General features: G+C 38.6%; 1 protein-coding gene across 1 annotated transcript in view; it reads right to left on the minus strand.

Annotated features, from left to right (window-relative positions):
• Window positions 1-1,689: 1,689 nt before the first annotated feature.
• Window positions 1,690-16,430, minus strand: part of CPA6 (carboxypeptidase A6) — a 343,928-nt gene continuing 329,187 nt past the window's right edge. The window contains exons 9-11 of the mRNA XM_021688439.1: window positions 11,202-11,404; window positions 7,584-7,668; window positions 1,690-1,877 (exon numbers count right to left, since the gene is read on the minus strand). Coding sequence (XP_021544114.1) covers window positions 1,690-1,877; window positions 7,584-7,668; window positions 11,202-11,404 — 476 coding nt within the window. The remainder of the gene's footprint in view (window positions 1,878-7,583; window positions 7,669-11,201; window positions 11,405-16,430) is intronic.

A 16,430-nucleotide genomic window follows, 5' to 3' on the forward strand; every position in this document is an offset into this window, starting at 1 on the left:
CTTCACCATTATTTTGAGATTTTTTTCCATCCCTTTCTTCCATGTGGGAATTCCTATTTCCTGAGATCCTATATCTTTTTCTTTGTTTACTCCCTCAATTTGGTAGAGCATATCCTTCAGGAGGTTCCTGAGAAAGGTTAATAATTTAGGAGCTCATTTTATGAAAATGTTTGTATTCTACCCTCACATTTCATTGATTATTTTGCTGAGTGTAGATTTTTAGGATAGAATTTCCCCTGAAAACTCTGAAGGCATTTCTCCATTCTCTTCAAACTTCACTGGTGCTGTTGAGAAGTTTCATGTTACTCTAGCACTCAATCCTTTGTGATCATTTTTTCCTCCCTTCTGGAAGTTTTTAGGCTCATCTTTTCATCCTGGTGTTCATGAGGTGTCTTGGTCAGATAAATCCTCCAATGGGATTTGCATTTCTTGCTACCAAATATTTGGAGGGTGTAATCAATCTGGGATTAGTCTGAATTAAATTCTTGGCTAGATGTTTATCAGACGATTTAAGTAGTCTGAATTTGGGCCACAAACCAGAGCGAGCTGACCTATGATTCAGCTGCAGTTTCTCCCCTCTCTACTCTTGCCAAAATTGGAATAGTCAGTTTTCCACTGAAAATAGCTTGGGGGGTTTATTTGTAACTTACCCTTACCCGGAGGGTATAGCCCTTGGGAATCCTAGAATTCTGGTAGGAGGAGAATCTGCTATTAGATTTCCCACCTTGGGGTAGCCTTGGGCTCTGTTCTCTGCTCCCATTCTCCAAAATGCTGTGAAAATCAAAGTCTGCACTTACCTGGTTTGACAAATGCTCTCAGGATAACAGTGCACCACTTACCTCTCTACGTTCCGGCCTTCACTCAGTGCCTAGCTTGAGATTTTCCTGCTTTTTTGTTTGATGTTTTAAAGATGATTTTAAAAATTACATTTTGTCCAGAAGTTGTAGTTATTTCCAGCAGTCCAGATAACTATCTTGTCATACTCCTGGAAATGGAAACCTATATCACTTTTCTAAGTCTCAATTTCCTCATCTGAGAAATGAGGATAATAGGAATATCTATTCCTATTATAGTATGTGAACAATAAATAAGATTATTAGCGTGAAGCTCTTAATGCTGTGTCTGGCACCTCAATTAATGTTTACTTCCGTTTTTGTAAATGGTATTCTCAGAGTCTAAACATGACTGTTCCAGCTTGCTATATTTTTATAGGTGTATGATGCACTAACGCCAGGAGATGAAGATGTGAAGAATCTGAGGTCTTGATAAGTTGTATATTTATTAAGAAATATAGTTCTCTCCATTTCAAATGAAAACCAAGTGATTAAACATTACTAGCCTAGATCTTAATTGAGAAAAGGAGATTTATTGCAGTGAAATCTTTAATTTGTACATTTCTTGAGACAATAGCGTTTGAAAATGTCCCCACTTCCCCTTAATCAAATAGGACTCTAAAGGGATATAAAATGGATGCTTTCTCTTACAACAAACTAGGCTATGCTCAGATTTTTTTTAACCAATTTTGTATTGCCACAGAAACTTGAATTGCATAAGTAGGTCCTTTTAAAGTCCACAGATATTTTCATTCTAAGAAGTTGCCCTTCTTTTTAAAAACAATTTCCACCCACTGCCAAGTAGCTCTTGCACAGAATCAACTCTCTGTCTGGTGGTTGACCTGACCCTTGGGCCTCAGGGACACTTCTTTAGTAGGTGCATTGTGATATTCTTCACAGCCAGCATGGTCTCTGTACAGGTTGGTTTGATGAGCATCTCTGGAAGTAAAAATCCAAAATGTCCAGTGTCACGAAGTTCAAAAGCAAATGTATAGGGTATTCCATTTTTGTAGGCCCAATCCATTGAGCTACCAGAGCTCACATCTAAAAGTTAAAAAAAAAAAAAAAGCCTCACTGAAGAGTCTGCATAATTTTCAAAGTTTGTATATAGTACTTGCTTACTAGGCTATCCTAAGTCCTTCTAATTAAACACTGTTTCAACAAGAATGATTTAACAGTAGTTCCTTGGCATTAGGCTCATGGAACTTAAAAAATCCTCCCTGCCATCATCTTTGAGGATCTAGTCTAGGTAGTAATGCTTTTTCAGTGTGATGACCTCAAAGTTTCTCAACCTCAATTCCAATAACATTTATCTCTACCCTCACGTCAGTCACCCATAAACAAACTAATCCCTGGCTCAGTTTCTCTGCTCTTACTCCTTGAGAGGGAGCTGGAGAAAGTCTTTGCTGTAAAATCACACTAGTCACTGATGTCCTTCTCTGTTCTCAATGCTGCTCTAGGCTCAGTTTTCTAGACCTTCACTTACTGAACCTTTCTCAGGCTCTTGTAGGCCTGCCCCTCACTTACCATTGTCCCCGTGCCCATAAAAGGTAATCATCCCATCATCCCACTGCCTCCTCTACTGACATTACAGACCCCTGGCTGTCTTCCTTCCGGCTCAGAGAAGGAACTCTTGCTCGTTGTTGTTGTTGTTGTTGTTGTTTTTAATAGGTGTCATCTTTTTTTTTTTTAAAGATTTTATTTATTTATTTGACAGAGAGAGACACAGCGAGAGAGGGAACACAAGCAGGGGGAGTGGGAGAGGGAGAAGCAGGCTCCCCGCAGAGCAGGGAGCCCGATGTGGGACTCGATCCCAGGACCCTGGGATCATGACCTGAGCCGAAGGCAGTCGCTCAACCGACTGAGCCACCCAGGCGCCCTAGGTGTCATCTTTTGATTCCATTCATCATGGTCTTCCCTGGTAGTGAGAGGGTCCCTTCTCCAGGACCTAGTTTCATTAATTAAATCACCTTCTCTTGCATCTGCATTGACCAAAATGTTCAAGCACCAATTTCATATGGCACTTCCTTCTCATGCTATATGCCATCCTTTTTTTCTTTGTCCCTTTGCTTTAGAACACAAAGAGAATCTATATATGTTGCCTCTATATCCTCAACCACTTTCAGTCTGGTTCTTGCCTCTACCTGTCGATGAAAACTTTGTTCTTGAAGGTCACCAATGACAGCAGGCCTAATTTCCTTTCTTGCTTTGTTTTTCTCCCTGCAGATCCCACTTTCAACCTCTCAACAGCATTTAGTGTAGCTGATAATTCATTGACAATTCTCTCTTTTTGGCTCCTGTGACCTCACATGCTCCAGCTTTTCAGCACAGGTTGAAAGTACAGGCACTAGAGGCAGACTAAGGGTCTGGGCTGTGTTAGATCCCACCACCTACTGTGACTTGTCTGAGCCTCAATCTTCCCTGTAGAAAAAGGGATTGATAATACCTACTGCATAGTGTTGTTGTGGAAATTAAACAAAATAATGTGCTAGGATACTTAAGCCCTTATTATTTTGCATCTTTACATCCCAAAGTGCCTAGTATGTAGTTTTTAGCATAACAGGGTCTTAATAATTATAAATAAATCTTTTATAGAAGAATCTTTATAGGGGCGCCTGGGTGGCTCAGTTGGTTAAGCAGCTGCCTTCAGCTCAGGTCATGAGCTCAGGATCCTGGAATGAAGCCCCATGTCGGGAGTCTGCTTGTCCCTCTCCCTCTGTGTGCTCTCTCTCTCACTCAAGTAAATAAAATCTTAAAAAAATAAAAAAAGAAGAATCTTTACAAACTTTTTTCTTGAAATTAATATGATCCAGACTGACCTAACACTATTGTTATTAAAAAATTTTCAGAGCATGTTCATCTGCTCAAATAATATCCTTTTTATTCCTATTTTTGTCAGGACAAGTTAGAGATAAATTATGTTAAGATGACAAAACACTCTACTGTTTCTCAGGCTCCCCTTGCTTTGGTTAAGGACAGAAGGTAGGCTGTGGCTTCATTGTCCCTCTGGGTTAGAGTACACTGGAATTACAAATAGTAGTCATAGAAGCCAAAGTCAGAGTCAATATGTGCCAACAGTTACGTCATGGTGATGTGACAGCCTCATTTCTGTGGTAACAGGTTGTTCTTGGTAAATATAATACTATGACTATGGCTTGATATCAAGCTGGAAAGGTAAACTGTAAGATTTTTAAAAATTAATGTTTAATATATATTATATTGGTAATAATTAGTAGTATGATTTAAAAAAATACTGTATTTCCTTTTTCAACGTGCCGTTACTGAAAAACAGTTCTTTTTTTTAAAAATGTTTTGTTTTGTTTTTGTTTTTTTTAAAGATTTTATTTATTTATTTGAGAAAGAAAGAGAGGGAGCACAAGCAGGGGAATGGGCAGAGGGAGACGGAGAGGGAGAAGCAGTCTCCTTGCTGAACGGGGAGCCTGACGTGGGGCTCGAGCCCAGGACCCTGGGATCATGACCTGAGCTGAAGGCAGACGCTTAACTGACTGAGCCACCCAGGCGCCCCCTGAAAAACAGTTCTAAAAAGGTCAGCATGAGAACAGTAATCATAGACTTTGAAAACACTTCTGATACTTAAGATACTCATTATTAGGATAAACTTATTTGATAAGCAATGTTAATTGGCAAACCAAACTTTTCTTTGAAGGCTGAAGAAAGTGAGTGGTTAGGAATATAATAATTGGTAGGTTAAAGAAATCAAGGAGAAATTTGGTACCTCACTGAAAGCAAAATTGGATGTCACTATCTATACATATACATAAAACCTGTGTGTGTGTGTGTGTGTGTGTGTGCATACATAGACATTCAGATATATATGATTTCTTGCTAGATTTTCCAAGTCATATAGTTAAAAAATTTTAGAGTTTGAGAGGCCATGAGAGATGACCTAGTCCAATTCCTCACTTAACAGTTGTGGAAACTCAAGTCCAGGATTAATATCTTGGCCAGGATTATATCCCAATTAGTGGCAGAATTAGGACTAGAATCCATGTCTTCAGAGTCTTTGTTCAAGTTCTTTCCATGTACCCAGTTGCTCTTTATTTCAATAAAATATTAGCAAATTGAATTCAACAGTACATTAAGAGAATTATTCACCATGACCAAGTGGGATTTATTCCTGGGCCACAGGGGTTGTTCAATACTTGCAAGTCAATCAATCAATATGATACACCGTATTAATAAAAGAAAGGATAAAAACCATATGATCCTGTCAATATATGCAGAAAGAGCATTTGACAAAATACAGCATCCTTTCCTGATAAAAAATGAAGTAGGGATAGGTGGGACATACCTCAACATCACAAAGGCCATGTATGAAAGACCCACAGCTAATATCACCCTCAATGGGGAGAAACTGAGAGCCTTTCCCCTATGGTCAGGAACAAGACAGGGATGTCCACTCTTACCATTACTATTTAACATAGTACTGGAAGTCTTAGCCTCAGCAATGAGACAACAAAAAGAAATACAAGGCATCCAAACTGGCAAGGAAGAAGTCAAACTTTCACTCTTTGCAGACGACCTAATATTCTATGTAGAAAACCCTAAAGACTCCACCAAAAATTGCTAGAATTCATACATGAATTCAGCAAAGTCGCAGGATATAAAATCAATGTTCAGAAATCTGCTGCATTTCTACATACCAATAACAAAGCAGCAGAAAAAGAAATCAAGAAATTGATCCCATTTGCAATTGCACCAAAAACAATAAGATACCTAAGAATAAATCTAAGTAAAGAAGTAAAAGATGTGTACTCTGAAAACACTTCTGAAAGAGATTGAGGAGGACACACACAAAAAAATGGAAAAACATTCCATGCTCTTAGATCGGAAGAACAAACATTGTCAAAATGTCTATACTACCCAAAGCAATCTACACATTTAACGCAATCCCTATCAAAATACCACCAGCATTTTTCACAGAGCTAGAACAAACAATCCTCAAATTTATATGGAACCACAGAAGACCCCGAATAGCCAAAGCAATTCTGAAAAAGAAAAACAAAACTGGAGGCATCACGATTCCAGATTTCAAGCTATATTAAGAAGCTGTAGTCATCAAGACAGTATGGCACTGTCACAAAAACAGACACATAGATCAATGGAACAGAATAGAGAACCCAGAAATGGACCCACAATTATATGGTCAACTAATCTTTGGCAAAGCAGGGAAGAATATCCAATGGAAAAAAGACAGTCTCTTCACAAATGGTACTGGGAAAACCAGACAGCAACATGCAGAACAATGAAACTGGACCACTCTCTTACCGCATACACAAAAATAAATTCAAAATGGATGAAAGACCTAAATGTGAGACAGGAAATCAACAACATCCTAGAGGAGAACATAGAAACCTCTTTGACCTCGGCTGTAGCAATTTCTTACTAGACATGTCACCACAGGCAAGGAAAACAAAAGCAAAAATGAACTATTGGGACTTCATCAAGATAAGAAGCTTCCGCACAGTGAAGGAAAGAGTCAACAAAACTAAAAGGCAGCTTACATAATGGGAGAAGATATTTGCAAATTACCTATCTGATGAAGGATTAGTATCCAAAATCTACAAAGAACTTACCAACTTAACACCCGAAAAACAAATAATCCAGTTAAGAAATGGCCAGAAGACACGAATAGACATTTTTCCAAAGAAGACATCCATGACACCCATGAGCTAGCAGTTATACCACTGGGTATTTACCCAAAAGATATAAAAATACAGACTTGAAGGAATACATGCACCCCGATGTTTATAGCAGCATTATCAACAATAGCCAAACTATGGAGAGAGCCCAACTGTCCATCAACTGATGAATGAAAGAAGAAGTGGTACATATCTACAATGGAATATTACTCAGCCATCAAAAAAATGAAATCTTGCTATTTGCAATGATGTGAATGGAGCTGGAGGGTATTATGCTAAGTGAAATAAGTCAGTCAGAGAAAGATAAATACCATATGATCTCACTCATGTGTGGAATTTAAGAAAGAAAGCAGATGAACATATGGGAAGGGTGAAAAGAAAAAAAGGAGAGAGGGAAACAAGCCATAGGAGACCTTTGACAAGAGAGAACAAACAGAGATGATGGAGGGAGGTGGGTGGGGGATGGGCTAGATGGGTGATGGGTATTAAGGAGGGCACTTGTTATGATGAGCACCGGGTGTTGTATATAAGTGATGAATCACTGAATTCTACTCCAGAAACCAATATTGCACTGTATGTTAACCACCTAAAATTCAAATAATAAATTTATTTAAGCAAAAAAAAATATTTTAATCACCTTTTAAGGGGAAATTCAGCTGAAGGGGTTACGTAAGAAATGCATTTCATAACAAGAATGGTAGGAAAGGAATAAAAGGAAAGCTCTTTTAGGGCTGAGACATTATTTCATTATATTCTCAAGGCCCATTTCTACCCTTACAGTGGTTACAATTGCTCAAGGAGCCCATTTGGGTACTTTCTACTGTCATAAGATCTCATTTCAACTTTGTAGTCATTGCTACATGCTTAGAATATTCTCTGTTTAGAATTTATTTCAATTGGTACAGTGATTTATGTCAAGCAGTGTAAAACTAATCAAATATAAACTCCCTCTGTCTTCCTTGGCTAATTTGGTTGTCAAAAATTTCTCATTAAGGGGGAACACACTTCTTGTTTTTTTAAAGGGAAGTCATTTTACAGGATCTTGGTTCAATAGATGATTCTAACACAAAATACACAGGAAACTTACACAATGTGCTGGAGGCAGGTCCATATCTATATTGTACCCCATATACTGACCGAAGGGCATTCACAGCTTTATAAGCTGCAGATTCCTGTGAGGGAAAAGGGAGAGCTGATATCACTTTACATCAGTGCATTGAAACATTTAGAAACACTGGCATGTTGTTTGAGCCTTATCAGTCTTCAATTTGGAGAGCAAAGTTGGGCACATTAGGTAATAGTTATATTTAATAATAATGGTAATAATATTCCTTGTCAAATGCTGCAGTTTATAATATGTTTTAGAACACATTATTTCCTTTGATTGATCTTTACACCAAGCCAGCGATCAGTACTATTTCCGTTTTACAGACAAGAAAAGAAAGGCTCAGCAAGGTTAAATGGGCAGGCTGGGGTTACAAAGCAAGGACAGGTTAAATTAATGCACATATCTTCTGATGCTGATTCAGTGTTCTGTTCTCTTCACTTTCACTCAGAGACACTTGTGCCTATAAATTACAAAATGCTTGAGAGGGCAGAGCCCATGCCAGCCTTCTTCATAGCCACATATGCATTATTTAGCAATGTGCCCGAGTATAACAGATGCTCAGTCAATATTTCTTGCATGAATGTTGAATAAGCATAGCTCTGCAAGAGTATCAAGATAATCTTATTGATCCTTAAGTACATACTTCAGTGGCTATGTACAAGGTATTTAAAACACATTTGGATCAATTAAGAAACCCTTTAGTTCAGGAAGAGTGACTTCTCTTATGCTATTCATTTATCCCTGTGGCAATGGGAATACAATTGCAGAATGCTCCATGACTTCTAGAGTTACACACGCCTCTGACAGAGCTCAGGTACTGCTAAGATGGAGAAATTTTGAGGCGGAACTCTACCTATCAATGCCAAAGATCGGGGAAAATGGTAACACAATAAAAATACTAAAAGGTGAATATTCTAACATGAACTAAAATGATACTGACTACACTTCAAAACATTTTCAATGGTATAACAGCATTAGTTTCAATAAGGAGTTCAAGAAGTATTGTATGACCAGTGAGAGGAAAAGAAGTATGGTGAAACCAGTATCCAACTCTCCCGTTTCGATTTGCCTATGAATAATTTATTATATCAGTTGAAGTTCTCCGGGCGACACGGTGCTGTGTGTTGGACCCAGCTTCAGCTTGCTGTCCTCATTCACCTCAGGGATGCATAAAGCAGCATTTGCAACAAATGCCACTCTTTGTGGATATTAAGGGACCAGGCTCCAGAACCTGGCAGACAATTTATTACTGATCTCACTGATGATGACATTCTCCTCTTAGGAGCCAACAGAAAAGGAATGTAAACACCATAATAAGATACCTTTATGGAGAATGTTCTGAGATTTTAACATCTTGTCCAATGGTTTCAGCAATATTCCATGGCAAGGGCAGATATTTCTACATTTAGAAGATTACTGTGTTCTGCCGGTGAGGAGAATCTTGTTCCTCATTATTTCAGACGACTCAACTACCCCCAAAAATCTCTTAAAGGAAAAAAAATACAACCACTTGGCCTATTTACAGAAAACATACAGTTTTAGCCTTTTGGGCCCATGGTACTTCCGTCACTCAGGTGCAGGTGGATGTTGATAAGAGGCTTGGATATGATCATTCCACAAAAAAGTGAAAACTTCGTAAAATTTTCTAGGACTTATTTTCCAGGGTGGTGTAGCTGGACACCTATTTGAAAGAATTTAAGCAATTCCTCCTTTCTTTATTGCTTCCTCTTTTCAATTGTCCAAAAGGACCCAGGCCTCCCTTATTGAACCTCAACTAAGTAAGGAATATATTTTTTATTTAAAGCAAGTTAATGAATGACCTAAAAATGTTAGCAGAAACACAGACTCCTACACATTGATGGAATGCTTTTTGAATAATTTATTAGAATTGAATGGTTTCTGGTTAACACTCAGAGTCTACCTAGTTTCTGAGAATTTTAATCTTGGCATCAGTGACTTAGCTTATGTGTAACCTGGTAACAGAATTTCTCAACAGTGGTACTATTGACAGTCTGGACTGAATACTTTGTGTGGGAGGCTGTCCTGTACATTGTAGGATGTTTAGCAGCATCCTTGGCCTCTATCCACTGCTTGCCAATAGCATCCTCCAGCCTTTTTGTGATAATCAAAATGTCTTCAACATTGTTCAGTGTCTCTGGGAGGCAAAGTTATCCTTGATTGTGAATCACTGATCTACTCTTTATACCACATCCTCCAATCCAAGACAAAATGAAAATAGGCTTAATTTATGTAATAGTTTTAATATCAATTTAGAAAGGGCTGAATATTTGCCTAGAGAAGCACTGTGTGATACAGGGTGGTTAAGGTGCCAGGTTAACAACAATAAAAACAACAACTAGCCTATTTGACTCACACAGTAGCTGAAGAATTGCACTCTTAAATAGAACTACCACCTTTACAAAATCTCTCAAGAGAATTTGCTCAGAATTCTTGCTTGGAATGCCAAGAACAAAGTTCCTCTTTTGGACAGAATAGAAGCCTTCCCTCAGGCCTTCTTCTGACCTCCTCATGTTCTCCATTCCTTCCAGGTCCTGGACATCTAGGTCAGGAATTCCTGCAACTCCAACCAACTGGTAAAGGATTTAGAGTTCAAGATATAGGAAGAAAGGGGATCTTCTCTTTTATCAAAGCTTTTAATTCAAGTATAACATACATACAGAAGAATATACACATTTTCAGTTTATAGCTCAGTGAGTGATCACAAATTACACACACTCATGTAACCAGCACCCAGGCCAAGGAATAGAACATCAACAGCAAAACCCAAAAGCTCTCCTTCCCATACCTCCTCCCCGTCACTGTTCTCTTCCTCTTCCTCATTTCTAACACTATGTATTAGTTTGACCTGTTTTTGAATTTTACAGACCTTCAGATGCTAGAGGCTCTGAATCAGACTCACTTTACGAGGAATTTTGCCCTACAGTGGATAGCTTGTTGGGTTTCTGAGATGAGGAAGAAAGAAACTGATTTTTCACTGCCAAGGAATCTTATGCCTGAAGGGCTGTTCATTCTTAGCACCAACTTGTCAGATATATGCCCAGAGACTTAGTACCATTAAGCAAATAGCACTTATAAATTAAAACTTGCTTTTAATTAATGAGTCAGGCCACAGTTTATGAACAATTATTTACCCAATAAAATTGACTATAGCCCTACATATGTGACCGAAGATGTAATACTAATCAAATCCTTCCTGACAACTTTCTGTGTAACCCGTGGTAAGAATGTAAATTTGGTTTGAGATGGTTGCGTTTGAGAAGCAGCATAGCATAGCAGTTAAAAGTGACAAGGCTGGAGCTAGATTTGGGGCTCGATCCTGGCTATGGCCCTTAGTAGCTGTGTGTTCTGCGTCTAATTACTTAATTTCCCTAGGTTTCAGTTTCCTCATCTGTAAAATGGGGAAAATAATAGTTACCTACCTCATATGATTATGGAAAATAAATAAGTTAGTAGGTAAAAAATGCTTATTAGAATAAACACAATATGTGTTTGCTATTATCATTACCACTCAGAGCCCTTTTAGCTTTACAAAAGAAGCATAAAGCCTGACACGTATGTACAAGGTCTAATACTTACCACACAGCTAAAGTTGGGGATTGTTGCATATTTGTAAGAATAGGGATACAGCAGCATCTGAGCATATGCATGAAAGGAGAGGTAAGCTCTAATGTGCTTCCTGTGTTTTCGGAGGAAAGTGGCTACAGCTTTGACTTCTGGCTCAGATTCTGGGAAAGGTCCACAGTATGCATCATCACAAGGGTGCATAGAAGCTCCTTCATCTGCAAGATAAAAAAGAAAATGGGGGTGACGGAGCGGATAGGCAAGAAGCAAGAAACACAAACCAGCATTGTTAAACTGCTATTTTCTTTTGTTTCTATAAACATATGGTATTATTAAGCAATTCATCTCACTTCTCATTTACAGAAATCAATACTGAAAAATCCAAGGTGGTTCAAGCCTCCATGCACAGTAGGAGGGTGGCCTGAATAGGAAATAGGAAATAGGTGCTGATTGTTTAAATGAGCCTGCATAAACCACTTGGAAAGGGATGGCTTTATCAGTGGGAGACCTAATTCTCTATGATCCCCCAGATCGGGTAAGGCTCCTATACTCCATGATGCCTGCATTTTTCCAACATAACATTTAACACATTTGTAATTAGTGTCCAGTATTTACCTGCTTAACATTCACCCAATATTTACACTGTCCTAGGTGCCTGGTATACAAGGAAAAACAACACAGAAGAAACTCCCTGCTCTAGTATAAACTATAATCAATCTGGATTCTTTGTTAAACTCTAATGCTCTGTGAAAGCAGGGACTGTATCTTTCTTGCTGGGCACCTGGCAACTAGAACAATAGTATGTCAAGTGTTCAACAAATATTTGTTAAAAAGTGAATGTCAGATCAAAAGAAAAGGCTAGACATCTGTACAGCTGTCTGGGAAGATACAAATATTGATACATCAAGAACATGAAGGCAAGGCAGAAATAATTCCACAAAAGATGCCCAAAAAATTTCTATTATATTTTTAGATAAGCAATATTTAACCGGTTTTGTAAAACCCAAGAGACTTCTCTAGTTTTCTTGGGGGTCCGTAAGAATTCAGTTAAGAAATCCTCAAAACTTAATTTTAATAATTTTTTAATTAAAAGCTTTGTATCCTATAGGTCTATGAAGGGGAGGAAGGAAAATAACATTCACTGTAACAATCACAAAGTATTAAGGTTCCAAGACATTTTTCCATTGATAATTAATTACATTTTCTACAGTTATTTGCCATCCGCCATTATTAGCCCTCCTGACAGCCCTAGAAAACGGTGTCTTTCCATAAGCAAATGGAAGATGTTTGGTGATTCTGTGACTTAGTCTAATTCCACTAATATGAAAAGATAACCAAGTCAAATCAGACTAAAGCTTGAGGACATTAAATCTAGTTTGTGTTACAGGTGAGTTAAGATGGGAAATTTACAGCAATTGTGGTTTCCTCCTTTGAGTCTAATTCTGGACTTGGCAGTGCCTTAGAAGTAAGTGGGATAAGGAAGGAACTCAGAATATAATATAAAAATGATAGCTGATACTCTGAAAGGAATAGGATAAATAAAGAGACATTTGAAGATCACTGATGTAAAGCACCAGAGAGATCACGGACTGAACAACTAATTCCAGAGGGAGCGGAACCAACGAGCCAGAGAAAAAAGGATTTACAATAATCCTGATAAACATTCTCAAGGGCATATAGAAGGGCATTGGAAACATTAAACAGGGACAAGAAGTTATAAAAAAGTACCAGTCAGATATAATAGAAATAAAAACTTAATTCATGGGTTGAAAGAATACAGTTGATGAGTGAATTAATGAGATGGAATATGTTTTGAAACATATGAAAAAATGAAAAAAAGGAGGTATGAAAAATAGAGTAATTGTCAACATCTGATTAACAGAAAGAAATAAAAGTTAAATATTTGAAGAACTGCTCATTGAAATTTTTCCACAATTAAGGAAAGATTGAATGGACTTATTGAGTTCAAAACAAGAGAGATAAAGGGAAAATATGTCAACGCTTTGACACAGTAGGGTGAAATTTAAGAAAAGGAAACAATTCCAGAGAGAAAGAAGCAGGTCATCTATAAGGAACAAGGATTAGATTCACATCTGACTTTTTATTAGCAACACTAGAGTAGTCTTTCCAAAGTATATTTATATATATATATTTACTTATTATTCTTACATTTTTATTTATATGTTTTAAAATTGTTTAAATTGAAGTATAGTTATACATACAATATTATATTAGTTTCAGGTGTACAACATAGTGAATCCATAATTACATACATTAGGAAAAGCTCACCATGATAAGTGTAGTTACCATTGATCACCATACAAAGTTATTACAATATTACCTACTGTATTCCCTATGCTGTCTGTTACATTCTGGTGACTTATTTATTTCATAACTGGAACTTTGGATCTCTTAATTTCCTTGGCCTATTTTGCCTATCCCCCACACCCACTTTCTAGCTACAATAAATATAGGGGTGCATTTATCTTTTTGAATTAGCATTTCTGTTTTCTTTGGGTAAATATCTGGAAGTGGAATTGCTGGATGATATGGTATTTCTAATTTTAATTTTTGGAGGAGCCTCCATACTCTTTTTCCATAGTGGCTATTATCTTAATGTTCCAGGTGCATTTGAAAAGAATGTGTATTCTGCTGTTTTTGGATGGAATGTTCTGTATGTATCTGTTAAGTCCACATGGTCTAATGTGTAACTCAAAGTGACTGTTCCTTATTTATTTTCTGTCAGGATGATCTATTGATTGATATAAGTGGGGTGTTAAACTCCCCTACTCTATGCTATTACTGTCAATTTCTCCCTTTATGTCTGTTAACATTTGCTTTGTATACAATCAGGTTGCTTCTATGTTGGGTATGTATAGATAGTTATAAGTGTTATATCATCTTGTTGGAGTGATCCCTTGATCCTTCTTTGGCTGTTGTTACAGCCTTTGTGTTAAGGTCTGTTTTGTCTGATGTAAGTATTGCTACCCCAGATTTTTTTTCTGGCTTCCATTTGCATGGTATCTTTTTCCACCTTTTAACTTTCAGTCTGCATGTATCTTGAGGTCTGAAGTGAGTCTCTTGTAGGCAGCATATAGATGGGTCTTTTTTTTTTTTTTAACCCATTCAGTTACATTATGTCCTTTGATTGGAGCATTTAGACCATTTAAAGTAATTATTGATAGACATATTCTTATTACCATTTTGTTGTTTTCTGTTGTTTTTGTAGTTCTTCTCTGTCCCTTTCTTCTTCTCTTCTACTCTTCCCTCGTGATTAGTCACTTCCTTTAGTCTTGTGCTTGGATTTTTTTCTTTTTGTGTATCTATTACAGGTTTTTGGTTTGTGGCCACCATGAGGTTCATATATAACATCCCAAGTATATAGCAGTCTGTATTAAGTTGATGGTTTTGAGTTTGAACACATTCTAAAAGCACTACATTTTTACTCCTCCCCATTTATGTTTTATGTATATGACATCATATTTTACATCTTCTATTTCTTGAATCCCTTCACTAAGTTTTGTCTTGTTCTTTCATTTGGAGCACGTTCCTCTGTCTCATTTTATTTGAATTTCTGTGGTTGTTTCTATGAATTAGGCAAAACAGCTACCTCTCCCGGCCTTGAAGGTGTAGCCGTGTGTGGGAGCATCCTCTGTGTCACCTGTGGGTGCTGGGCACTGTAGGCAGGACAGCTGGAGCAGGCTTGGTTTGGGGTGGATGTGGATGTGGATGTTCCACATGTGGGTGCCCTGGCAGGATGGCTAGAGCTGGTGGGGCATGGGCCAGGGGTATCCCAAGGCTTTCCACATTGGGGTTGCCCTGTGGGGTGGTCTGGGCCAAGGCTGCCCCAGTGGGATGGTTACAGCTGGGGTGGGTGCAGGCCAGAGTAGCCTTGGTGGGATGGTTGGAGCTGGGATGGGTGTGACTATGGGAGCCACCTTGGGGGGGATGACTGGAGGTGGTGTGGACTAGGGCTTGCTGTGGTGGCGGCTAGCTAGAGCACCAAGATCTTGCTCCCACCTGTACCATCTAGGTGGAGAGGAAATGTAAACAATGGCACTAGCCAGCACCTCTGACGTCAGAAAGGATTTAAGTAGTTCCCTCATTTTTTGGCTGATGTCCTAGGGTTAGAAGATGGGTTTCCTTCACTATGTCTTGTTGCCCTTTGAACTATTTTTTTTTTCTGTTCCAGCTGGGTGAATCCACAGGTGGGACCCGTCAGTGATATCCCTCTCTGCTGAAGTTCATAGCACTGGGGCTGGGGGTCCTGCCATTACCATGGCTCTGTCTCTCCTTTGTGGGGCAGACGCTGTTGAGTCAGCCCTCAGTTTTTCTTCAATTGAATTATTCTATATGCAGGCACAAAATCAGTGTCCAGCAGAGGAGGTGAGTTCAGGGTCTTCCTATGCTGCCATCTTAGACCTTTCCCTCCTCATTAAAAAAAACTTTGGGGGGCACCTGGGTGGCTCAGTCGTTAAGCGTCTTCCTTCGGCTCAGGTCATAATCCCAGGGTCCTGGGATTGAGCCCCGCATCGGGCTCTCTGCTCAGCGGGAAGCCTGCTTCTCCCTCTCCCAATCCCCCTGCTTGTATTCCCTCCCTTGCGTTCTCTCTCTCTCTGTCAAATAAATAAAAATAAAATCTTTAAAAAATAAAAATAAAAAAAACACTTTTGCTGTACAGCTTGGTGCTTCTTCTATCCTGTCTTCCAGATTGTTGATTCATTCTTTTGTATCCTCTAATTGCTTTGATTCCCTCTCATGTATTTTTCATTTCAGTCATTGTAATCCTTAGCTCTGATTGGTTCTTTTATATATTTTGTTTTTCTTTATTGAAGTTCTCAAATAGTTCACCCACTCTTCTCTCACATCAGGTGAGGGCCTTTATAACCATTACTTTGATTAGGTTGATTAGTTCTTTTCTGAGGTTTTTGTCTTGTTTTTCTTTGAACACACTCCTTTGCCTCATTTTGTCTGTGTTTTTTTCTATGTATTAGGTGTGTTAGCTATGTCTCCTGGTCTTGAAAGTGGTGGCCTTATATGAAAGGCATCCTGTGAGGTTCCATAGTGCTACCCTCCCTGGTCACCAGGAGGAAGCACTCCTGGTGTCTTTGGTGTGGCCTGCATGTCCCCTCCTGTTGTGACTGGTGGGCAGGGCTTTCCCCTGGTGAAACTAACTGGCTGAGATGCTCAACTGTAGCTGCTGTGGGCTTGCTGGTGTGTGGGGTTAGCTCCCTGCATAGCTGG

The sequence above is a fragment of the Neomonachus schauinslandi genome, chromosome 4, assembly GCF_002201575.2.
Source record: "Neomonachus schauinslandi chromosome 4, ASM220157v2, whole genome shotgun sequence".
In the NCBI taxonomy this organism is placed as follows: domain Eukaryota; kingdom Metazoa; phylum Chordata; class Mammalia; order Carnivora; family Phocidae; genus Neomonachus; species Neomonachus schauinslandi.